At 45.1% G+C, this 26,209-nt stretch overlaps 1 protein-coding gene across 2 annotated transcripts in view; it reads left to right on the plus strand.

The window, feature by feature from the left end:
- The window catches only part of LOC138516493 (uveal autoantigen with coiled-coil domains and ankyrin repeats-like), a 523,628-nt gene that overhangs the window by 213,539 nt on the left and 283,880 nt on the right, over positions 1-26,209 (plus strand). For both annotated transcript variants that reach the window (XM_069631668.1, XM_069631667.1), the window contains exon 6: positions 21,653-21,752. In XM_069631668.1, the coding sequence (XP_069487769.1) occupies positions 21,653-21,752 (100 nt within the window). The remainder of the gene's footprint in view (positions 1-21,652; positions 21,753-26,209) is intronic.

Below are 26,209 nucleotides of genomic sequence, written 5' to 3' on the forward strand. Positions count from 1 at the left end.
CTGCTTTGATCCACTTTACTCATTCTATTCTGTTTGTCCTTTTTAGTTTACATTAGAGGTTATTAGTTTTCGATTTCTCGCTTTGATCTTGAAGTTGGAGTGTTATTTATGTTATTGTTATTTATGATCTAGTAGTTTGGGCTAGTTGAATTGTTGTTATCCGCTTTATTCCTCTCGTCCACTTTGATCCACTTGTCCATTACATTTATTTAATTAATTTCAACCACTTTACTAATCTCATACAACTTATTCTTTTTATCCACTTCACTGCTTTGATCCTTTTTACGCATTCTATTTTGTTTGTCCTTTTTAGTTTACCTTAGAGGTTATTAGTTTTCTATTTCTCGCTCGGATCATGATGCTGGATTGTTATTTATGATCTAGCACTTTGGGCTAATGTCATTGAGTTGCTGTTATCCAGTTTAAGTTAGGGGTCGGTTTTACCTTAGAGGTTATTAGTTTTCTATTTCTCGCTCGGATCATGATGCTGGATTGTTATTTATGATCTAGCACTTTGGGCTAATGTCATTGAGTTGCTGTTATCCAGTTTAAGTTAGGGGTCGGTTTTAGGGGAAGAGCCATGTTTTCAGTAGTTTGCGGAAAGACATGAGGTCCTCGGTGAGTCGGATGTGGGGTGGGAGTGCGTTCCACAGAGTGGGGCCAAGGCTGAGAATGATGATCCACTTAAACTGACAGAGTTTGTTTTTGGTATGACTAGGAGGCTGGCTGAGCTTGATCTGAGAGTACGTGGAGGGTTATAGGGTTTTAGATTGTCCGGAAGATATTGAGGTCCAGTTTTATGCAGTGCTTGGTGAGAAATTCATAAGGTTTTGAAAGTCACCCTTCGGGCATCCGGAAGCCAGTGCAGAGTTTTGAGGGCTGGGGAGATGTGATCTCTTGGGCCAAGTGCTAGGAGCAGTTAGGCAGCAGCGTTTTGTGCTCTTTGTCGTTTAGTCAGTTGGTATGCGTGGACTCCGAGGTAGAGGGGGTTAGCATAGTCCAGTCTTGACATAACAATTGATTGGACTGCAGAGAGTTTGTTGGGAAAGGAGAGGTATGGAAAAATGCGCCTAAGATTTTTAAGGTGGTAGTAGCAGGATTTTGAGACATTGTTGACTTGGCGCAAGAGGGTTAGGTCTGAGTCTAGGGTGCATCCAAGGTTTTTTACTGAATTAGAGGGTGTCGGTGAGTTGCCCATGGCAGATGGCCAGGGTAGTGGGTGTGGTAGAAGTTCGGTGTTGCCACATACCATGATTTTGGTTTTGGAGGGGTTTAGCAAGAGGTGGTTTTTGGTCATCCAGAGATCTATGTCGAGGAGGCAGGAAGCGGTCAGGTTGACTGTTGGGTTTTGAGTTCAGGAGTTTTAGAATTAGTTGAGTGTCATCGGCTTAGTTGTAGCAAAGGATGTTGTGCGAATGAATTATTCGTGGGAGGGTGGCCATGTAGAGGTTAAACAGGAGGGCTGATAGGCATGCTCATTGTGGAACTCCAGTGCCGACTGGTCGGGCTTGGGAGGAATAGGTGGAGAGTAGGATTATTTGGTTCCTATTATTGCGGAAGGATGCTATCCATTTAAGAGCGGTTCCACGAATTCCTAGGGAGTGGAGGCGGTCAAGGAGGATTGAGTGGTTGATTGTGTCGATGGCGGCAGATAGGTCAAGAAGGATTAATGCGGCGCTGTAAAGTAGTGAGCCAGAGACAAGGAGGTAAGTTACCCAATAGTATTTATTTCTTACAGCTCACCAGAGGTTAAATGATTGTGCACCCGGACTTCTCTTTATCCAATTAACTTCAATTAGCGTTCATCGCAACAAAACCAAAATAAAGGGTCTTCCAGGTTGCTCAAAAGACAAAACTCAAGGACTGCAATATTGCTTGTTCATAAAGGAAGGCAGTTCAAAATACGGAGAACACAGGAATGGCAGCATTTCTTGTTCAAAGCAGCAATATTCAGCCCCGAGCGTTTACTCAACACTTCTGAATGGTTCAGAGCCTTTTCTGTTCAAGCTCGGCGGCCGGTGCTCGGAGCCAGCCGTTCCACACTGGCCTTGGCTGGACTTCAGTAAATAACCAAACTTCCCTTTTTCCGCCGTTGGGACTCAGGCGTCTTCATCTGCTGTGCAGTCGGATTTGACCACAGGTCCGGTACGGTACACTCCGGTGAGTTTTCCTTTTTCCTCTAATACGCCCACCAATATGGGGTACTGTCCTCGTACCATTCCGAGTCCACTCTGTCAGCCTCCTTCCACTCCTGCAAAACGAGAGACAAGTTGAGCTGTTTTCTGATGCCTTTAACCCCAGTGAGTCTCCCCCCCAGTAATTAGCATTAGGCGTTCCCAGCCCTGGGCTCCTTACACCTGTGGCTAATTCATCTCTTCCCAGCTTCAACTTCACGGAGTTAGCTTTGCATTTAACCCCCGCCTGCCCGGAGCCCCCATTATATGGAAACGTGGTTTTTCGTCTTCCTTGTCTGATTTCTATTCCCATTTTCTGGCTTTTGTTTTGATTATGTATCCGTTGGGGCATTCTGGGATATGTCGTTTGTGTCTTTTCTCTTGTGTCTCTTATATTTGTATTGTCCGATGTGATAGTTGATTGATGGTGCATTCTGATACATGTAGTCTGGGCTTTTACTTGTTCCCGTGTGTCTCTTAAACTTGTCATTATATGGTCTGGTGTGATCATAGGCTCATCCCCCTCCCTCTTGTTTTGTTCCGTATTGGCCGCTATTGGTTCCTCATTACAGGTGCATCCCGCAGAATCTACTGTGTTTTTAAGGTCATCCCAGATTGAGGTTAGTGTGGTTTCGGTTCTGTGTCGGGCTCTGAAACCTGATTGAGCGGGGTCTAGGAGATTGTTGGCTTTGATAAAGGCATTTAGTTGGGAGTAGGCGGTTCGGTCAATGAGTTTGGCAAGGAATCTGGTGTTTGAGATGGGGCAGTAGTTTTTGGGCTCGAGAGGGTCGAGGGAAGGTTTTTCTATAAGAGGTTTGACATGAACCGTTTTGAATGCGACGGGAATAATTCCTGAGGGAAGGGAGTCATTTATGATGGTTCTTGCGTGCTCTCCTGCGCAGGTAGATGCAAACATTTCTTTGAGGGTTGTGGCTGTACAAGGGTCCAGCGGAGAGCCGGATGGTTTGCAGGCAGAGAGAAGTTTAAGAAATTGGTTGGTTGATATTGGACTGAAGGAGTCGAACGTTGGTTGGGTAGTGGTCACAGGCAGTGGGTTGACCGGTATGGAGGGTGGATTGCCTGGTGGGTGTAAGAGAGCTATTTTGTTGGTTAGAGAGTTTGTTCTTTCGAGAGCTGTGGTGTAAAAGTGTAGAGATAGTGAGTCGCACAATGAATGTGAGGGGATGGGAAGGGTGTTGCTACATGATGGTTTGGTGAATTCGGGGATGATTTTGTGCAGTTCTTTGCTGGGGTTTTTACAGTTTAGGATTCAGGAATTTTAATGAGCTTATTTTGCATTCCAGATTTCAGCCATGTACTGACGAAGGTGCCGGGCCAAGGTAGATCTGCTCAGTGGTGTTTTGCCTTTCCGCCATTTGAGTTCTAGGGATTTATATAGTTGTTTAGTGGTCTTCAGTTCAGGTGTGAACCATCTAGGGAAAAGGCCACGGCGGGCTGATGGTTTGCAAGAGGGCGTGAGCCGCATTAGTGAGGTGTTGAGCCATGAGTCAAAGGCGTCGGAGCTTAGTTGTTTGTTGAGTGGGCAGGTAGGGGGAGGAGACTGAAGGTGTGCGTTGGCTGGTCAGGAAGGATTATTAGTTTCTTCCAGCTTTTGCGTAGATTCGGAGGTTCAGGTTCGTGAAAGGGGAGCGGGTTGGGTGAGCGAATGGCAAAAGAAACAATCAAGTGATTGGACCAGGTGATAGGGTTGGAAGGGTTTAGATGTATCAGGTTGTGGGAGCTGAAGATGGCATCAAGTGTGTGTCCTTTATAGTGAGTCGGCCCGTTTATGTGCGTATGGAGGTTAATTGTGTCTAGGCCGTCCACCAGAGAGTGGGTCATGGGGTTGGTGGGGATGTCAAGCCATATGTTGAAGACTCCTAGAAGGGTGAGGGTGGGATGGTTTAGTTGGAGGGTGGCAAAAGAGTCGCAGAGGTTGTTTAAGAATTGTCTATCATAGCCAGGGGGTCTGTAGATGATTAGGAAGCTGTGGGAGAATGAAGGAGGGAGGGATAGTTTTACGAGGAGTGATTCGCAGGAAGGAATGAATGGCTGGTTGTCGATGATCGAGGTGTGGAAGTGAGACTTGAAGGCGATTGCTATTCCTCCTCCTCTAGACGGACGGTTCAGGGGGATGATGGAGTAGTCTGGGGGGAAAGCTTCATTGGCGATAGGGGCGAAGTCGTCAGAGAACCAGGTTTCGGTGATAAAGACCAGGTCCGGTTTGTCAGAGGTGAGGAGGTCAAAGATGCTGTATCTGTTTTTTGCTACAGACCGGGCATTAAAAAGGATGCAATTTACTTTGGAGCAGGAGGTTTCAGGGGTGGGGGGTGGGAGGAGAGAGGGTGACAAATGGGGAGCGAGAGGGGTGTGTGGTTGGTGGTCGATGGGAAGAGTAGATGGGGAGTTGAGTTGGTGGGTTTGGGGGAGGTGTTGGACTGGTGTGACGGGTTAGTTGGGTTTGGGTCGGAGGATTTGAAGGTGGGGTGTGGGGGGTTGGGAGTTTTAGTTGTGGTCAGTGAGAATTCGAGGGAGAGGGGTTTCATGTTGGGTGAGTTAGGGGGGAGGGTGGTGATGATCGAGATTGGGAGGAAAAGGAGGTGGATCGAGACAGGAGTGGCGATGAGTACTGAGAGATTGAGGGAGACCCAGTACGTTTTCTCTTCAGTGTTTTTGTTGCGGTTGGTGTGTGATAGAGGGTAGGGGAGTCGGAGGGGGAAAGGGAGGCGGCACTGTTCTTGCCAGGGCCAGGGTCAAGATAGGTGAAGGGGGCAAATGGGGGCACACGGGATGACTAGGGGACAGTGGGGGCACATGGGACGACAAGGGGGACAGTGGGGGCACACGGGACGACAAGGGGGACAGTGTGGGCACCGGACGACAAGGGGGACAGTGGGAGCACACGGGAGGACTAGTGGGGTGGCTTGCGGCGTACTTAAGGGGCAAGGGCAGCCAATGGGAGGGGAGCAAGCCAGACCAAACAGTTAGATGTAAAAATAATGTGGCCATTTTTCAAATGGCATTTGTACACAGGCAGGGCTGCAAGATGCCCAGAAACAAGGGAAACAAAGGAGGTAGCCAGAAGATTAGTCCAGAAGGGATGAATTTTCAATGTGCAGCGGCCGTGGGACATATTTAAATGCATTTTTCGGATCAAAGTCACAAATGATGTTCCAGGCACCAGCGAGCTTTCTAAAATCCATACCAGCGCTTACCTTAGTTGTTCCAGGCAGGGCAGCATGCTGGGGCAGGTGGAGGAGTTCTTCAGGAGCAGAGCAGCAGGAAAGAGGCAAGGAGGAGAATCATTAAAGGTAATCTTGTCCCTGTAACAAATGCTACCGTTAAAATGAGAAAGGGCATACTCAGTAGCATGAAGACTCACTGCCACCACTGCAAAACCCTCTGATCAGAAGACTCAAAGCCACCACTGCAAACCCCTTCGACCGCTAACCGCGGCCCATCACTGCGAAGACCCTGTGAAACCAGCCCTACTGTGACAAGACCGCATAGACCAAGAAGAAAACGAACCCACGACTACATACTCAACACGAGAAGATTGAGTAATGAGGCTCAAGCCTCGGTATCCAAAAATCACAGCTGATGGCTAGAAATCTATCAGCAAGAAGAAGAACAAGCGCTCAGTATCTCCCCAGCACTCCACATAAGATGGGGTGTGCTGGTTTCACCTAATAAAATGCAAAGGGGATCCAAAAATCCTTTCTATCCTTGGGAACTTAAGTTCCACAAGATTAGCCAGAGAAAGCTAAAACAGGAGCCGCCCCTAGGGCAACCCAGCAACAATAGGCAGCATGTGCCAAAAGTTGTCAAAGAGGATAACATTAAAAAGGCACTAAGGAGTGTCTTAAAAATTACACCCATACAGAGAGTAAAGATTCTGCATGTGTGGAAAAAGGTTCCCACTCACTGAGGTATAAGGAAAAATCCACCAGTAAAGCAAAACGTTCTGGGGTCAGGAAGATATTCCATTGCTATCCTAACATTCCTCATTTGGGGTGCCAGTACCTGTGCCTCCTCTCCCCTCTTTCCTCCTAACCCTGCCCACCCCCATGACAACGAATTGGTTGATCCACATGGGTCAGGTGACACGATTTCTCTGCTCTTAGAATGCACTTCCAGGGAAGCCTTGCCCGGGCAGCTGGCAATGCGTTCAGGAAAAGGGTGCCATCCTTGGGTGTCTATGGGCCCTGGCCCCCAGGCCAGGTACCGCAGCCCCGCCCCGCCAGACACCACCCTCTGCAGCTATCTCCAGGTAAGAGACATGCTCAGTTGATCCTTCAGAGCTGCTGTGGTCTACACTTCTGGTATTCTGCTTCAAAGATTGTTATATGGGCTTGATTAGCTGAATCCATGCACTGCTTACACAGCCACACAGACATTCACCGGAACGTTCCAGTTGTAGGTTTGCTCTTTGCATCTCGCTACTGTTGTGCTTGGCCATTCTTGCATTTTTCTTCCTAGTTTAGATTGCTGCTTCAAATCCCTCCACTGTTTTATTTTGCCACATTCACTTAGCATTTATATAGCGCTCTATATATCATTAGTATGACCTCAAAGCGCTAGTAGGTTGAACGCCCTTGGAAACTGTAGTTCTGATCAGTTGAGAGGTAGAGTCATAGGGTGCGTGGGTCCACCAGTTGTGTGCAGCTGATGTAATTGCCTGATGGTAGCTGCATCCTAGCCTTGTGTGGTGCTGAAGATATCAGTTGAATGTGTGCATCCTGGTGGGTGAGCACGCAGGCTGGGCTCTGGCTGTGTTAGGCCTGAAGGACACATAGGTGAGCAACAGGCCGGAATGTGCTCGACTAGCTGCGTTTTATTAGGTTGAGGTGTTCATGGGGTCATATTCATATGTGAACAGCTAGGTCGAATTAGTCAGGGTATAGCAGTGTTCTAGTTGTATGATGGTGTAAAGTAGAGAGTAAGCATAGTGATGTGATAAGATGGTTGTTTTTAAAATTGCCCGAGAGCAGGCACGTGGACTGAGTGGCGGGGAATGCAGCGACACAAGAATACATAGGGACAGGGGGAGCAGGAAAGCAGGGTACACAGGGATGCAGGGTGGCATGTTAACGTTTGCATTCGCATTTCTATCTAGATGTGATTCAGGATAATGTTTGCAACTCCACCCATGGGGCATGCTAACATTTGTAGTTCTATCTAGAATCGACTCAGGCCAATGTTCGCGACTATATAAGCGTGGCACAAGCCACCATTTACATCTTCATCTAAGTCTAATGCATGACCTCATTCACAATTACATCTAAGTGTGGCACATTCTACCATTCACAATTCTATCTAAGTGTGGCGCACGTTATCATTCATAATTCCATATAATTGTTTGCACATGCTGTCATTTACAGTTCTATGGAAGTGCTGGATAAGTTACCAATCATAATTCTATCTAGATGAGGCACATGCTATCATTCACAATTCCATATAACTGTTGCACATGCTATCAATCAAAATTCCATGCTATCGCAGATCCCGTCTTAGTGTGGCGCATGACATTATTCACAATTCCATCCAAGTGGAAAAGGATAAACTACCAATCATAATTCTATCTAGATGAGGCACATGCTACCATTCACAATTTCATCTAAGTGCGGGCTATGCTACCAGTTATAATTCCATCTAGATGATTCACATGCTATCATTCACAGTTCCATCTAAGTGTGGTACATGCTACCATTTACGATTCCTTCTAAGTACAGGAAAGGCTACCAATCATAATTATATCTAGATGATGCACATGCTATCATTCACAATTCCATTTAACTGTTGCACATGCTATCGTTCGGAATTCCATGCTATCGAAGATTCCGTCTAAGTGTGGCACATGCTATCATTTACAATTCCATCTAAGTGCGGGATATGCTACCAGTCATAATTCCATCTAGATGATGCACATGCTATCATTCACGGTTCCATCTAAGTGTGGCACATGCTATCATTCACAGTCCCATCTAAGTGTGGCACATGCTATCATTTACGATTCCTTCTAAGTGCGGCTCATGCTGATGTTGAATCTGTCTAAATGAGAGGCTGGCTAATCTTCGCCATTCTCTCTGGGTGTGGTAGGTATCCCTACAAAATAGCCCCAACAAAAATATTACCGTACATATGGCAGTTTGTCTCGCCATAGGCAATATTTTTGGGGGGATAATTTGTGGAAGTGGGGATGTCCCTTGCATATTTTAAAATAATGCAGGGGTTGAGGGAGTGTCCGTACCAGGGTCCCTGGGTCAATATCGCTGCAGAAATAGGGCGATATTTTTGTATCGCAGTATTTTTGCGGGGATATTAACACATGGAACCGGTGTGGTACTAGTTACCATTGGTAAGTGTGGACAACATTTACAGTTCAGCCATGAATAGATTTAGGGTTGGTGGTCCGAATCTCTCTAGGTGTGCTTGATGTGAGTCTATGGCAGTTTACGTATTGGGAAGGTCAGGTAGAATGGCGGGGGCTTTCTGGAGTAGAGTAATTGCTCTACGCATTAGCCATGCCACATTTAGTTTTGTTGGTGACTGTTCACTACTGGCTTCCCCTGCGGACACCTGCAGACACTTTCTGGATTTGCCTGTGTTGGGGACGCCCTTTGCCTTGATGCCCTTAGCCTGCTTTGAATCTCAATGTTTGTACTTTAGCACACCTGCACTACCAGACTAGGTTCCCCAGTTGAGACTGCTGCTTTAGATCTTGCCACCTCTGCTTTTTGCTAGATTAAGCTTCCTAGTTACTATGCGGCTTTAAAGCCAGTCAGTGTTTCGTATTTCGCTACATTCACTTTGCCCGACTAGGGCTCCTGATTTAGATTGCAGCTTTAATGCTCGCCACTGTTGGTATTTTGCCTGACCAGGTTTCCCAGTGTAGATTCCTACTTTGAGTCGGCCATTGGCATTGACAAGTGCACCCAGCAAATAGGGTCACAGGGAACAGGCCCATTTAAAATACAAAAAGCTTCACTAGAAATGATTTTTAATCTTCTGTCATGCAGTAAAGAAGCTTAAAATTCACTGAACATATTTAAAAAAATATCATTACAACGCAAAACACAGAAACCATTGACATTTGGTAGTTATGATTAGCCATGTTACCATCACTCAATCCCCTGCCATGCATTGTTCATGACACCCCACATGACATGCAAGATGGCAACATTGCATACCACCTTGCTTAAGTGTACAAACAGGAGGTACGGGGCGGGGGAGCATGGTGTGCGCTTATCTGCTCTCTTGGTCGGGAAGATGCATCCGCCTGCTTCCAAGGAAGCTCACAACAAGGGCTTTACCATGAGGTAAAGACCCCGTTCCAAGCTTCCTGACTGGCTGGAAGGCCAACACCCCTCCCCCTCACCCCCTGGGGTGAAAATAAAATACAGGGATTTTGAAAATATCCAATGTCTATCACAGTGTGGGTGATACTGGGGTTCCCTTTCCAGTAGTGAAATTGGTACCAAGAGGAAGTTCCAAACAAAACAAAATATCTGTCGTTTGCTGTCAGATGCAGGTGTTTCAGGTGTTTCCTACCTTGTTGTAAATGTGATGCACAAAGAAAAAGTCCCACAGCAAACAAAGTCCCAGTCCCACATCTCAGGGTTTCCCCGCACCCTTGTTAATGTCTCCAGGCAGGTCCAACCCCAGGTAACAGATCTCGCTGCCCGCCTCGTAGAGGGAGAGGTAGAGATTATTTATTTGCCAGCTTATCCTCCAATATCCCAGCTTTAATGGGAAGCTGGACTTTCAGTTGTCGGCAGAGGCAGAGACGATGGACCTCTGGTCTCCCAGAAGGTCGAGCCTCTGAGGCCCCCCTCTGTTCCTTCCTCCCAATGTCTCACTCTCTGTCCCCACCATTGCATCTCCGAGCCTGCAACAGTATGCATTCCTCTGCCTGCCTCTATCTCCTGCCTACAGCCAGCCGGGGCTGCCAGCACATCCTTATACGACCATGTATTCTTTCTTAAACCTGAAAAAATAGTGCAGGTGGACTTCAGTCACTGCGAAAAACAGTTCTTCATCAATCTCAAGGTTAAAAACGCAATTTATTTTCAAATAACTACACAGATAGTTAAAAACAATGCAATCCTCATTAGAACAGACCATCAACTGCCACTATTTTGGCCAAAACCTGCTAATGAGAAAACGTGCGAAGGAAAGCAGAATAAAGTGCCTTTCGTGGTTAGTAAAGTGCGTTGCTTCAAGAAAACATTTAAATTGCTATTTTGCTCTGAGGGTCAGACTGCACTAGATATGCATTTTTCCCAATAATATGTATCTACTCGCATGCATTTTCTAAACTGCCTGCTGTTTGTTTGTTTGTTTGTTTGTTTGTTTATTTATTTATTTATTTATTTATTTATGTGTTTAGTTTATATTCAATAAAGAAAAATCTTTTGCATATGTAACAAAAACATTAAACATTAAAAACAATTTAAAAAAAGTAGTTTTCTATACTACTTAAAATCAAACAGACATAAAATTATCGAATACAAATATCTTAACGTTCATAATTCATTATCCCATTTATACATTCTATACCTTTTACCATGACATATGATTAGTATTCTTTATTATATTCTTTGTCAACAGAGAGCTTAAAGCTCTTCTCGTGATTATCAACAATGGAGTGACCAGTCCAAGATTGTTTCAATGGTTAGTCATTCTCACAGACCCAGTTCAAATAGGATGTCAATCAAAAAATATATATCGACACCAAGTGTTTCGGCCCTTTTGTAGAGATCCGCCCATCCCGCAGCACTCTGTTCTTGGTATATGCAGGCCTTCTTCATGACAGGAACAATGATTTACACAGAAAAACATCCTCTCGACTACCCCGTTGGCCTTGCCACAGTTTTACAACAAAGAAATTAAAATGAAAAATAAGTGAGGTGAAGATCGTATATGATGGATATTATGAGACAGGCATGGTATCAAGAGAAACACAGACTGAAAGATGTTCATTTCAAACCCCTTATTTACTAAGTTTCCTGTGTTGGTGTAATGCCTAACTGGCCCTAACACTAAAGAAATGGTTCTCTTAACTGATGTTAACTGATGTTCCTAAGGGTCGTCGAAGTCTGAAAGTGCAAAGTAAAAATCTGTCTATGTCTAAGCCTATGCTTGCCCTCACTCTTTGACAAAATGTGTTAGGGAGTCTCTTAAAAGAAAAATATAGTGGTTCAACAAAAAAAAGTAAACCAAGATTGGTTTCAGGTGGTCTCACCAGATGTGGGTTGGTCAGCTTCACCAAAATTAAGGGGTGTTCATAAGACCTTCTCCACAGTTTTTGCAGCAGTTTGACACTTTCAATATCTTTAAGTTCATTGGGATTCCCTTCTCCAGGCTTTAGCTCTTCCATGTTCAAAGCACAACCAACAGAAATATACACAGTTCCTCTCCAAGCTTCCCTGGGTTCCCTTTCCCTAAGCTTTGACTCCTTTAGCATCAAAAACTAAAAAGTATTCAACTTCGTTAGGCCTCTCAGGGTTCCCTTACCCAACCGTAGACCCCTCTTGGATTCAAACACAAGTTCAGCTTGTCAAGATGTACATTTCTTTTTTATTTACAGTTCGTTCATACACATTTCACTTGTGGGGTACAATCAAAGACTTTTGAAACTGCCAGGTTCTTTGATCCTCCTAGGTGTGACCACTCTGATATGTAGCCCCTCTTTTTATTGCTTGCTCTTCCTTTTTAACCTTTCAGTGCTCCCTGTACCCCTTCTTCTCCTCATTTGTTTCCTTGGCTTGCTTCTCGTGCACACTTGCACCTTGCTTGCTCTCTCGTATACATTTGCACCTTTCTTGCTTTCACGTGCACACTTGCACCCTCTTAATGTCGTGCACTTTCCTTGCTTTTTCATGTACACTTGCGCTTTCCTTACTTTCTCGCGCTCACTTGGACCTTCTTAATATCTTTACTTTTCGTTTGCACTGCTAGCGCCCTTTTCCTTCTGTTGCTTTCCTTATCTATATTCTTGCGCTTTCTGGCTTTTCCATATTTCCTTTCACTTTTCCACTCCTTGCCGTTCTGTAAGCTTTCTTTTGGTTCTTTTATCTTTTCACTTTTTGCTGCTGTACAAGCTTTCTCTCACTTTCTGCACTCCGTGCTGCTTTATCAACTGTGTCTTTCTCTCGCTCCGGTCAATCGCACGCTCCCGAGTTACTCTCTCACTGACATGAAACTCACTGGGCAGCCTTGCATTGATGAGCAGTATCTCTGGATGCACTGGGTTGAGGTCAGGGTCTCGCCACCTGCCTCTCAGACGCCCTTGGGTCAGGCACAAATCCAAATGGAACAAGCACTTTTCCGACCGCCAACAGCAGGATGCAGGGTGCCTCGCTCCGGCTCCTGGGAGTCATGGCTCCCTAGACATGCTGCAGCCCCTTACCTTCTCTCCACCGGGCCAGCGTCTCAGCATGCCATTCTCCTCCAGGCTTCGGACACTGCTGCTCTATGCTTCTCGGCCTCTCTGGTTCAGGCAACATCTCCAGCTCGCTCTCTCCTCTATGAAAAACCACACCTTTCAGTGACACAGTCAAGTAACTCACCAGACTCATGTCTGATTTGCACGTGCAATTCAAAGTTCAAAGTGCCTAAGGTATTCCCATACAAATAATAAGAAAAGAGTAAGAAAATATAGATAAGCAGAACAAACAAGGACAGAGAGGAATGTGAACAAACTTCTGAAGCATCTTGACTCAAAGTAGCAGCACACTGTTGTCCTGGCAACCCCTTCTCTTAACATCTTCCAGGAAGCACAAATGTTCCATGTGTGAAATGCATAGACTGCTACATGGCACATCAGGCACATCAGGCACCATATTGGTTGAAGCAGAAAGCAGCAGACCAATACGTTTCCATCTATGCCAGAAGGAATGCTGGGGGAAATTACCTATGACAACTATCCAGATAACGGACTGACTAGCCCAATTCCGAGGGTAGAAATTCAGGGCATAACTCCTCAATCACCCACCAATATTTCCACGTATGGTCATGGTGCAAATTTTCTGATTACATAAATAGTACCCATTGAATACTGGTGTTCAGGCCATGATGTACTGTGTCAAGATGCCTTATCCACTTTTGTTCCAATCTGCGCAGGTTCACATCTCTGTCACCTCCTTGTGGATGAGGTTTTATTGTTTGAATAACAAACCCAAAAATATCAGTCACATTACGTCATTCTTGGTGTAATATTCCATGAGTGGCTTATCAGGTACCTGCTCTTTTGCATCTGTGTTAACAGATCCTTTGTCATAATTCTCTTCTCTTTTTGTTTTGACAATGTAAATGAGCTCATATGGACATTTTATGCCATACATTGTCCATTGTGTCCTGCAGTTTGTAAATTCTCTCAGCTCCCAACTCATACAGTAAAAGTCTATGCTCTTGATATTCTGTGTCAAAACACAGACAGAAAAATTCCAGCATTTATGGTGGCCCGTCAGTGGTGCCATACCCCAAAGGCTGATTATTGTGGGTGGTTTTTCACATTTATAGTCATAAGTGTTGTGATGAATCTGGTGATGTCATTGCTCCTTTCCCGGGGAACATTTCTCTCTGTGTGGTCAGGGAAAAGCAGAAGCTACCTGATCCTGACCTTGGGGGCAGCTATCTGAGGGAGGACTTCATGAGGGTAGACAACCCTCATGGGAGTTAAATGGACTTGCTAGCTAGAAAATGGTATCCCCCTTTTCCTTCAGAGCCTGACAACACCCCCATAATTTCACAATCCTCCATGGCATATTGTAATGTTAGACAAGAACCTCCTATCATGACTGATAGCAACTCTCTTTTATATCCTTATTTGAAAATGTCTGACAATACTGAGATGAGGAGGAGGACTAAAGCATTGAAGATTGCTGAGGGTGAGAAGCAAGAGATGCGCTTTAGCTGGTGGGAGAATTCGATAGGTGCCAGGATATTCAAAAGCACCAAGTGTCAGAAAAGATGGAGTTGCACTACTCCTGACATGAGTCGGAAAACCTAATGGAAGCACGCTGCAGCGTGGAGCATGGAAACTCCTGGATGCGCGGTCTGAGGGACCTTGGAATTGGGACGAAGGCTGTGTGACTGCCGTGAGTGGGCCAAGCTGCAGAGGGAAGTGCAAGGCATCACGGGTAACAGCGAGCCAACAAGATGCTTGTCAGAGCAGGGAACAAGACATTGGGACACACGAAGAATGTAAAAGACACCTAAGCTGCGTAGTGAAGTGGGTACGCTGATGCTCCTCATGGTGTGTATTGTGTAGTGGTAGAACATAATTGTTGGAACTTCATGAGCACGAACAGGGGAGCTGGGACACCAAGGCATTGGTTAAGAGAAACCAAGACAGATGAGAAGAGGTTAAGGGCCCAATTTATAAAAGAAGCAAATAGCCAATCTTGGAATTGTTTGAATTTTGCGAAAAAGGAAAGTGCGTTCCTTGGGAGAAATCCCTTGCAGGAGAGTATACAAGTCATAAGGATTGCGAGTCTGAGACCCGCACCCAAATACATGTAAGCAAGTCAAGAAAGCCTTGGCAGGAGAGTATACCGGGCATAAGGATAGTGAGTCTGGGTCCTGCACCAAAATACGCATAGCAAGGCAAGAAAATCCTGGCAGGAGAGTATTCCAGGCAGAAGGATTGCGAGTGTGGGACCCCCACCCAATTGTGTTGATACGAACCATAGAAATCTTAATAGGAGAGTGCACCAAACTGACAGAGGAAGTTCTGGGACTCACTCTAATGCTTCTTGACGTTTCTGGAGTGTGTGGAATCCAGGGGAAGGGAGTCAATCACCTTGGAACTGTAATCGGGACATATTGTGACCGGGGAATCATTCCCTCTGGTGCTGTCAATAGACTAACAGAAAGGAACTTCTTCTTGACCTTGTGTAAATCTGGGAAAGCTCAAGGGAAGAGTCATATCCTTTAACATTGTGAGCTGTGAGAATCTGGGAAAGCTCAAGGGAAGAGTCAACCCCCTTAAGGTTGTGAACTGTAGAAATCTGTGAAAAGTCAAGGGAAGGCCCATATCCCTTGAGAGTGTGAACTTTGAGAATGTGGGAAAGCTCAAGGGAAGAGTCAAAACTCTTTAGGTTGTGAACTGTGGAAATCCGAAGAAGGTTAAGGGAATGCCCATACCTTTTGAGAGTGTGAACTTTGAGAATTTTAATTTTGTATGTATTTTATTTATTGGTTATTTGTATAGCGCCTATACACAGAAGCAATATTTCAAAGCGCTTCAAGGCAGGGGAGGGAACAAGGGAAACATGCAGTAAGCAAACATTCCTACAAGGCCTTGAATCATTCAGAATGGGCAAGTGATGTAAGCGTTTAAATGGCAGAGACAAGGAACATCGCAAGGTTGTTATACAGTACAAAGAAACGAAATATGGAACAGAACTATCGTGCTAGGCCTGGCAACATTTTCGGATAGTGAAAGAGCTATGCCATAGAATGAAGGAAAGTGGGGGGAGGGACAGACAATACAGACAGGAGGATAGCGAATAAACAGAGACAGCATACTAAACAAGGGGTGGAACACACAACAGAACTGTCATAGTAAAGCAAGAGAGGGAAAGGACGGCAAAGGCTTACAAATGTGTTACAAGGTGGAAAGTACAGTGATATAAAAACAAAAACGCACTTAAGTTCGAACATCCCAAAGGACACACAATGTAGTACATAGTGGAGGGTGCAGTGATATAAAACACATCCGAGTTCGAACATCCCAGAGGATACAATGCAGTACATAGTGGAGGGTGCAGTGATAAAAACACACCAGATTTCGAAATATCCCAGAGGATGCACACCGCAGTGTACAGTGGTCGTTGCAATGATATAAAACATACCAGAGTTTGAGGTTGCAGTCGGGGGCATCAAGACCAAGGTTGGCTGACAGTCGTCAGAGCATCAATGCTGGAGGTTCAGGCAGACGTTGCAATGGGGGGGTACAGGAAAGTACAGAGTACAGAGTTCCAGCCGGGGGGAAGGGGTGGTTCAGGTCATCAAGGAGTGAGGTGTGTAGGTGGACTGCCTCTGGGGTAGTACAGCGGCCAAAGGGGAGTGGGGTGGAAGCACACCAGGAACATGCTACTAGCTGAGGGAGCGCTGTATTATGGGGGAGTTAGAACGGAGAGGCAACAGCGTGTGTGCAGCAGTAGATTCGGGAGGGGCAGTGGATCAGGTCCAAGGCATTGCAAGAGTGGTAATTGAGATATAAATACATTGTTGGTCTTACCTTGTGAGCACTTGGATGGGATAGGAAGGAGGATCGAGATGCACCGCAAGACAGATGAGAGCGACCAGGGCCGTAGAAAAGATAGAGGGCCCACAGCCTTCCAGGCCCGGAAAGGGCCAGACAGGGAGAGCAACTGCCCTTTGAAGTAGCCCTTCGAAGGGGCCATTTTGTTCGCCTACCGGCCTCTGAGCCCCCTGGGAGTATGTGCAGAACTCCAACCAATCAGGCAGGTGGAAGCCTCGGGATTCTTGTGATGCTGTAGGTCATGTTGGAAAGGCCTGATATGAGGAAAGCACAGGAGTCCCAGGCCCATAATGCCTTCCTGTGAGATGTTAGCAGGACAGGAGGCAGATGAAAAAGAAGGCCAGACAGGGAGAGCAACTGCCCTTTGAAGCGGCCCTTCGAAGGGGGCCAGCGTTCGCCTGCTGGCCTTCGAGCCCCCTGGGTGTATGTGCAGAACTCCATCCAATCAGGAAAGGTGAAGGAGGCAGGTGGAAACTTCAGGTCTTCTTGTGATGCCATTGGCCATTGGCCATGTTGGAAAGGCCCGGTATGAGGAAAGCACAGGAGTCCCAGGCCCATGATGCCTTCCTGTGAGATGTTAGCAGGACAGGAGGCAGGTGGAAAAGAAGGGAAAGTTCACGTTCAAGGGAAGAGTCAAACCCCTAGAGGTTGTGAACTAATGAAATCTGAGGAAGGTCAAGGGAAGGTCCTTACCCCTTGAGAGTGAAACATTTGAAGAAATGCAGGGGGAGGGGAGCAGCTCCATGAGACTTGTGGAACTTTGTTTGTTTTCAGCACCTTTCTATGAAACTTTATGTTGGAAGTTTGAAAAAAAGCTGCGAATGGCCAGCTGAGAGACAGTTTCCTTTTCACTTTATATTGAGTTTAGCATGTCAGGGTTAGGTTAGGATTTGGACACAGGACAGAGACCTTTACTTTAGACATTCTGACACAGACAACATTTAGTTTTGTTGATACAGGGTAACCCCTCTTGGAGTTAGGGCGAGATAGTATTTTGTCCAACCCTCTTTTTATTTTGGTTAATAAAACTCTTTGCCAACCACTATGACACCCACTATGACACACCTGTGTCTGACTCTTACTCCTGATTCATTGCAGTGTGTACCAGCATTTGTTTGAGGATTAAAGTCCTATGTTTGTATGGTGTACCAGTTTTGAAGGTAGCCCTTTTTAAAATAATTACTCATCGGGCTAAACGTGGTGACACACGCAATTCTATAATCCTTTACTTTTTTAATGTTTGGTGAGGCATTTCTAGTGTTTTCTGCTCTCTTTTCCTCACAGTTCTTTTCGTATAAGCCCCCTGTTTTAGTGATTGTCCTAAATAATCTACATGTTTAATACATTCTTCCTGCCTTGAACAGTTCCTCTTAATACGAAGGAATTGTTCGTATGGTAGGTTGTCTTTTAGACTAAGAGGGTGATAGATTCCAAAATATAGGAGTGTTTTTTTATCAGTGGGTTTATGATAAAGAGAAGTCTCAATCTGTCCCTCATCATTTTTACACAGGACAAGATCCAAGAATGCCACTGAGTGTGTATCATGTGTCCATTAATCCATATTCCAAAGCAGGTTAACTCCTGCGTGTTGTCTCTCCGTATTAACAGCACATCATCGATATATGCCTTTTGTGGACCAATGGTATATAGTGCCCCAACATCTAGGATTACCAGGATGTCCTGCCAGTTTACTTTGATCATAGTTAGAAGGGTAATCATTTCTGTTGTGTCATGCATATATGATGTAATATTTTGGACAAAAGGTCTGAGGTAAAAATCTGCTTAAATGGAAAGAGGCTCTAATATTGAACCAATTACGGACACAATCGGTCGTTCAGGAGGGTGCACCCTGTCTTTGTGCACTTTTGGAAGAATTTAAATATCTGGCCTCATGGGATGTCGTTTGTTCAGAAACCATGTTTCATCTTCTTCAATCCATCCCTCTCTGATGGTATGTACGGTGAGACTAGAGATTTCTTCTTGCAGTCTTGCTGTAGCATCTATTTCTAACCTACAGGAATGATCTCGATTTCCCAACAATCACGTTACTTCACTACTATATTCTGTCCATTTCCTCAACACTATGCCCCCAACCCCCTTTGCCAGCAGGTTGTATGATAAAGTGGGGTATGATTTAAGATTTTCTCTGCCTTCCGTTCATCTTTTGTTAAATTGTCTCTTGAAAAGTTTTTTTGGGACAAGTTTTTTGCCTCATTCAAGATTTTATTTTCAAAGGTTGTGATCTTGGGGCATATCGAAACAGGGGGAGGAATGAAGGTTGATGGTGGTTTCAACCCTGTAGCCCTCTTCTCTTGATCTGCAACCACCTCTGGATCACTGTTCCTAAAACAATATTCAAGTTTAATGACATGATAAAAAGCCTTAATTCCACTTTTGTCTGGAAATTATCTGCATATGTGATAGGCACAAAGCTTAATCCTTTTTTTAAGATGTTCACCCTTCAATGGACAGATTAAAATCTGTTGAATTAAAAAATGGAGCTACCATTGCTGTTCCTGGCTGTTGGCCTATTGTCTGCTCCTGACACTATCCTCCTCTGGGTACTGTTTTCCGTTTCTGCGCCTGCACCCCCACCAAGCCCTGAACAAACTGTTGAGGTTGAGTATGTTGTGCATTTGAGGTGGAGGGTTATCATTCCTATTCAATTCAGACTCACTTCCACTGGTGGTGTCTGAAGTGTCAGAAAAAGTGACATTTTTCTTTTGGGCACCTTATCTTGTTTGTGTCTTAGCCGCATACATTTTATTTTGCTCTTGATAAAAAACTGGTTTAAGCAATGGCTATGTTCTTTCTTCCTTATATATTTCAATATCTTTCCTTTAATTTCCAAACTTTTTTTATAGAATGTTAACTGTTTAAACTTAAACATCTCTTCAATGACTGTTTCCAGTTTGTTTTTAATGTCTTGCATAAAAGATATTTCTACATTCCTTTTTCTAGTGCTTCCTACTCCGTCCCCTGTTTTTCCGTCCCTGCAGTATTTATAATGAAAATAATCCAATCCCAACTTCACTTGTTTCCCACTCCACTCCAATTCACCTTACATGTTGGGTTATTGATTAACACCCTTGGTATGGTCTGAACTTGCAGACCTTCTGGGGTCACACCTGCCTTCAAATATTCTAGCATGAGCTTGCCATGTAGTTCTGTATGTACAAGCTTCTTCTTTTTTTGCATGATTAAATCAAGATCATTGGAAGGGGTATGAGTTGCAGTGCCATCAGAGGCTGGGTAATAGGAGAGCTGGGGGGCTTTCTGGTCCTGCCATTTTCTGCTTTCTTGCTTCCTTCCTCCAACCACCTGTCTCTTTTTTTCTCATCCCAAACCTTCCCTACAGGTCTTCTTTTCACCTTCCACCCAATACATCCTGCCAACCTACTGCCCCATTATATTCTCCTTTCCATTCTCCTGCTCATGGTCTTCACCAAACACTGTAAACCTGCCACCCTCTGGCTCCTTAGAATCATCCCCAATCTCCTCATGCTTTCCAGATGAGTCTTCCAGATCATTATCAATCTCTTCTTTATTGTCACCAATCTATCTCAGATCTTTCCCACCCTCCTACAGACTATCATGGTTCTACTCCTCAGTAGAACCAACCTCCTCTTAAGTATCTCCACCCTCTCCCAGCTCTTTCCCAACCTCCTGCATGCTATCACCAACCGCCTCCTCAATATTATTCCCTCCTCACCAGTACCACGTCTCTCCAAATCTCCTCCCCCAGCTTCCTGAGGGATTTCAAGACCCTCTAGTAGTCACTTGATCTTCACTGACCTTGTTATCGCTTTCACTGTCGCCTACTCAAAACCAGCACGAGTACATTGCGGGTCCCTAACCTCCTCCATGTTGTCACCAGCCTCTAGATTTTGTTTTCCTCCTTCAGTTCATTAATAAGGATGGGGGCCTCCTGCCAGGCCTCACCAAGCCTACTGGACCTCTCCTCCGACCTCCTCTATGCACTCTCCGGGTTTGCCACTGTCACCCAAACCTTCCCTTCAACTCCAACTCCTTTGCAAGGCTACAGTCTTCATTCTCTAGACTCTGACAACCATCCTCTTGCCCACACTAGCAGACTGAACCTGAGGGCTCTATATTCATTTCTCCTGAACTGGACTCCATGTGAGGGTCTGCACCTGTTTTTCCAATATGGGCCAGGCTGGGATTGGCTGCCTTTACCAGGTGCACCCGGACTCTCTTTGGGCTTTGGGTGAAGGAACAAGCCTTTATCTGCCATGTCTGTCATTTTGGAATCCACTTTCCCCTTCTGCCACTTTTGTAGGGTTCCCTGTGAAGGACCTGGGTCTCCTGTTTCCCCAGCATGTAAAGTGTGTGCTGTAAAAGTTCTTGGTAAATTCTCTACTCTTCCTAGATGTAAATTCAAATATTTTGGCTCTCGTACATTTGCAACTTTCTCTTCTCTGTGTGGGGAGTGGGCTTTCTTGGTCTTTAAAATACATTCCTTTCTACAGTAGCATGAGGAAATGTAATAGTATCATCTGGGTACAGTTGCCTGTTGATGCATTTTCACTCTCGGGCATGTTGAGTCTGGCTATGGAGGCCTTCAGGCGCTGTCAGTTTCGGAGGGGTTCTGTAAACATTTGCAGCATGTTTTGCATTTGCGGACGGATCCATTTGAGTCACCATAAAGACCCTGAAATTGTACTCAATTTTCTAGAGCTCCTTCTAAGAGGATCATGATGTACGTCATGGTTCCTGTCAATTGACAGGCCACTATCCGGTGATAGATGCTGAGTGGAGGTGAGGTGGGGAGGGGGTGGGGGAGGATGCCCTGGTCGGGGCGTCTCGCTGCTTTTCAGCTAAGCTAAACATCACTTCACCTAGGCACCCTCCATGCCAAGAGAAAAAGTCATACATTGTATGCCAATCTTTGATGCCACACATTATATGGGTGCACTTGTGTTTAGGCAGACACACAGATTCTGGAATTTCTGGAATGATCATCAACTGGATACAAAACTGGATCATCAACAGCCTAGTACTGCCCAGTATTACGACTATCTGCAGATTACATTTGTTTGTATGCAATGCTGTCATTATTGTGGGCCGGGACCGCCACTTCAGGGTTGTTTCATACAAAGTACCCATTCAGGTGCTGTGGTCTCTTGAGAATTATTGATTTTATGAGAGTTCCTTTTGTAATGATGTGCTTTCTGTTATCTTACAGAGAGGAACTCCACAGAGAGGCCGAGGATAGGCTGAGACCTTACCTCAAGAAGCCCATATTACCCGAAGATGAGTCACATTCTCTGGAAGATATTGAAATGGTTTGTGTGAATTTAGAACGTCCTTTTTTTTGCAAGATCCTGAAGCGAATACCAATTTCCACCTTTGGTACTAGTATCCACACGTGGCTCTGATACTGCATTATGTAGTGTAATTAGGTTTATTGTTATTGCAACCAAAAAGCCATGTACCTATCCGAATTTGCTTTTCAAATTTATGTAGAGGAGGACTAGCTGCAACTAATTGCAGCGTAGATGCTGATTATTGTTCACTCAAGAAATCTCAAACACGAGGAGTTGTTAAAACTCACAGTCCTCGGAAGAATCCAATGTGCATCCACCTATATAGCCTCATAATGTCTCTCCTTGACCCAAGAATTTATGCTGATGCACTGGATTTGGGGAATGTCTGGAGCTTCCACATGTTTCCTGAAGTGACTTCAGCCAGTGTGGAACTCATAAGCTCAGATTCTAGGGTATGTCTCCTTCTTCATGGCGGTAATGGCTATTCCTCAACATCTGTCCTGCCCGTGAGTTTTTAAATACTGAATAGGGGGAAGATATTGGTGAGATGGCATCACCCATCAAATTGTCAATTGCATATTCATGGCATCCCCAATGATTTAATCCACAGTTTACACTAAGGAGCTGACCTTGGTTGGAGCTGACCTTGACTCTAGGGCTTGTGGACAATCAGGTTTCCTCCCTGTTCAAATTTAGTTTCAGCCAGTGTGCGAGTCTCCACATTTCCCCAGTCTTCCCCCAATTGCATATCCCTGGTTTCATTATAGTTTGTCATATGTGCAATGCATTGATCACACCTTTGAAGGAAGCAACAATGTTTGCCCTGGAGAAAGAAAGAAAGAAAGAAAGAAAGAAAGAAAGAAAGAAAGAAAGAAAGAAAGAAAGAAAGAAAGAAAGAAAGAAAGAAAGAAAGAAAGAAAGAAAGAAAGAGAAATCATTATGATGAATGAATCAGCAGTGCTTCTGCTCATTCTCCAACTGGAGCCTTCCCCATTATGCAAATTCACGAGTTCGAATGGGCTGCATCGAATGGGCTGCATCGCAGCTTTGTACATGCCAGAAGAGGTCTCTCTGGGTGTGCCCACCATTGGTTTGCATGCTTTCAGTGTTTGTCTCATTGCTTGGTGTTTTCTCTGCACTTTGGGGCTCACTGCTCCAAACATAGACTATCGGCCTCATTACGACTGTGCCGGTCCGGTAATGACGGTGCCGGTAGGCCTACCGGCACCGTTGTTACCGGACCGGCACACTCCGAGTCTATGGTCGGCAGATCCTCGCAGACTTTCACGGAAGCATCGGCACCGTTATCAACGGTGCCGGTACTTCCATCATCCCCATGAGTCCTATAGGACTCCTGGGAATGGGGATTAACGATTTTCTGGCGCCTGACTTCCAGGAACACCAGGGTCGTAATTCCGCGGTGTTTCAGTGAAGCCAGGCGCCAGAAAAATCCACAAGTCCGGCGGCGGCCTGCCGGTTTTACCGGCACGGCTACCGCCGGGCTTGTAATGGCACCCAATATTATTCATCATGGATTTGTGATTCTCAATTGCTGAGTCCAGGTTTTATCTTTTAGCTTGGTCTTGGTTGTCTTTCAAAGCTATCCATCCAGCCAGAAAGGTTGATTGGTGTCTTCATGCAATGCCTTGAGACCCTCGGGCAGCGAGCACAGGGAAGGAAAGTGTCTTCCACGAAGGGTAGACCGTCACCCTGGAGCTTTTCAGCAAAAAGTGCTTTAGTTTCAGTACAGACCTCTTTATTATTCAAATTATGCTGCAATGTACGCTATGGTGGAGAGTGAACTGACTTGCACAAGGGTACCAGACTTGCAACATCCTTGACCTCATCTTTGAAACCCAAATATGGCCTTCTTTTGGTCTACCACTGTAGTGGAATGACAACTGGCCTTCAGGAGTAGTGGGGCGAGTAGTGGCTAAACCGCCTACCCCGCCCTGCAATATCAGTAGTGATTCAAATCATAAAGGTGAAATAGGCACAGCCCGACTGGTGTACATTCCTTGCCTCTTTTAATAGTGTAGGCCGAGGCAGGCTATACTCTTCAGGAGGGCAGTGATCTGATACAGTTGCAACTCAAACAACAAAAGTAAGGTGGTACCAAAATAAAAGCATGTCCAATCACGGTTGTAGAAAAACAGTAACTTTAATAAAAACTAAACATGCATACAACTAAATAAAAACATGCAAGATCCACCCCAAGAAACACAGAGAATGGAGACTTTAGATAAAGGGAACTTTGGGTGGATAAACAGGGGTGCTCAGGCAAACAATTTCAGCAGTGGTCGAAGTGGAACTGTGGATTGTTTTGAAAAAGGGCTTTGTTGCATGTGCTGTGGTCCTTGTTAGGGAGAATTCTCCAAAATGGCTAATTTCCCTTACCTACTGAGTCCCTCAGCAGCTTTGCTGGAGTTCTAGGATTAATTTTTTTCACCTTTTAAGAGTGTGAGCCTATTTTCCCACTCTTACATGTGTTTTGTTGTGTGTGTTTAACATTTTTGTGTTCATAGACTGTGGAGCCTCACCCACTCAACAGGCATCATCTTTTTACTGTGTGTTACACAGCACTTTCAGCTCAGTGACACAGGGTTGTCTTTTTCAGGCTGAGTTTATTTGCCATTTCTTTTTGTAAAAGTCGTTCTCGTGTTTTACTCTGCGTGCCAAACCAGGTTTGGTTCCTTTGTTCACCGGCCTTTAGCAGGCTTCTGCACAGAGGCCCTCCTTAGGCGCCTGTATGTCTGAGGGGGACAGGATGTGAGGGAGGGGTTTGAGACTCCCTGCACAGGGTCTCCTTGGAGACCCATGTCGCACTCTGGTATGATTGGCTGTGGTGACTGTCCCGGCGGGACAGCCACCCTGCTGCGTGATTGACAGCCAGGCTGGGTGAATGGGGGAAAACTGCATAAAAATCAGGTCTCTGGACTGAGAAGGCAGAGTCGTCACTGGATCGAGGGAACCGAAGAGAAGCTGACAGAAGAGGACGTCTACCATGACAGAACCTCCCGGTGGTCTGAATCTTCAAACTTCGATGACAGGGAAGATCTGCAAGGAATCTTCTCCCTTTGAGCTGGTGGGAACAACCGGTTCGCCAAACTGCTAGCCAGGCTTCCCTCCTCTGGTCGAATTTGCTGTACAGAGCTACAGTGAACCGGATAGCCAGGAAGAACGGACCCTGCTTGCGGTTTAAGGAGCACACCTTTTATTTGTCGCTTTGCTCTGCTGCTGGTTTCTTCCTTGGCCAGTGCAGGACCCTCCAGTCTTCCTCCTTCTTGTCAGCCCAAAGTCGCTTCAGGAACCGTGAGCCTGCAGGGCCTGCCAGGAATGTCTGCCCCACCTACAGCATTCTTCTCCTCTAAAGGTACTATGCTAACCCGGTTGTTCATTTCGTACAGCCGCGGTGAAAGTGTGAGAAATCTTTCGGCAATCTGAGGGCTTGTCCTTCTCTATTCTTTAAAGTAACTTTTCGTCCGACCAACTTCGTTCTGAACTCTTGGCAAAGACTTAACCGCAAATTACCCTGAACTGTGTGATCCTCTGCAAAGACCTTGGTCCATTGACTTTGGCCCTGGCCTCTTGATTTGATTTCCTTACTCTAGTTCCTTTTTCCAGATTGCCCTGCTTACTTACTTGTTGGTGCTGCTCAACTTCTGTCTAACTTTGTCATCCCTCCCTTTTAAATTACTGGAGTGCCATTTTGCTCACACTTCATTTTGAGCCTAACTTGTCCAGAATCTATTGGGTGCAGTGTAGTGTATTAGAATCGTTATTTTTCAACTGCTTGATAATAGTGAAATGTTTAATAACTGATGTGTAAATAAATGTATATTCTTTTACTCAGAAACCTTGAGTCAGTGTTTGTTTGAATCATAGTAATTGATGTCCTTTGTGTAACTATTGATACTATTCACTTCACTCTGGAGATAAGTCTGGCTGCTCAGCCATCGCTACCACTTTACTGTGTAATACAGGCGTGTACCAAAGGTGAATTTGTACTGTCACTTGTAGTCCTAATTGTGTGTGGTGTTCCTAAAGGGTACTGCATATAATTCTGCCTAACAGTCCGGGGTGTAGCTACTTACACAGACATTTAGTTCTGGAGTACTTATTTTTGGTCAATCACTTAAATACAGGTGATCGCCCGAAGAATATTAAAAATATCACTTCAAACCAATGTATGGAGCTGGAGACCACTGCCTCCAGCACCTGACATTAGAATTAGCATCTCCCGAGCTCCAGTTTTACATGTTGTGCAAATGGATGGTTAGTCGCTTCTGAGTTATTAATCGCAGCAAGTACCCTCATTTAGCGTTAATGTCTCGGTGATAAGAACTACTGGGGGCTTATGCCCCTGAAAGTCCTGCAAAAGCTATAGATTTCTTTTTTTATTTTTATTTTTATTTTTTAAATTTATTTATTGAATTTTCAATATATTACAATTAGCAATAATAGAAATCCGAACA

Source organism: Ambystoma mexicanum, chromosome 6q (genome assembly GCF_040938575.1).
Source record: "Ambystoma mexicanum isolate Mex_15411 chromosome 6q, UKY_AmexF1_1, whole genome shotgun sequence".
Taxonomy (NCBI): domain Eukaryota; kingdom Metazoa; phylum Chordata; class Amphibia; order Caudata; family Ambystomatidae; genus Ambystoma; species Ambystoma mexicanum.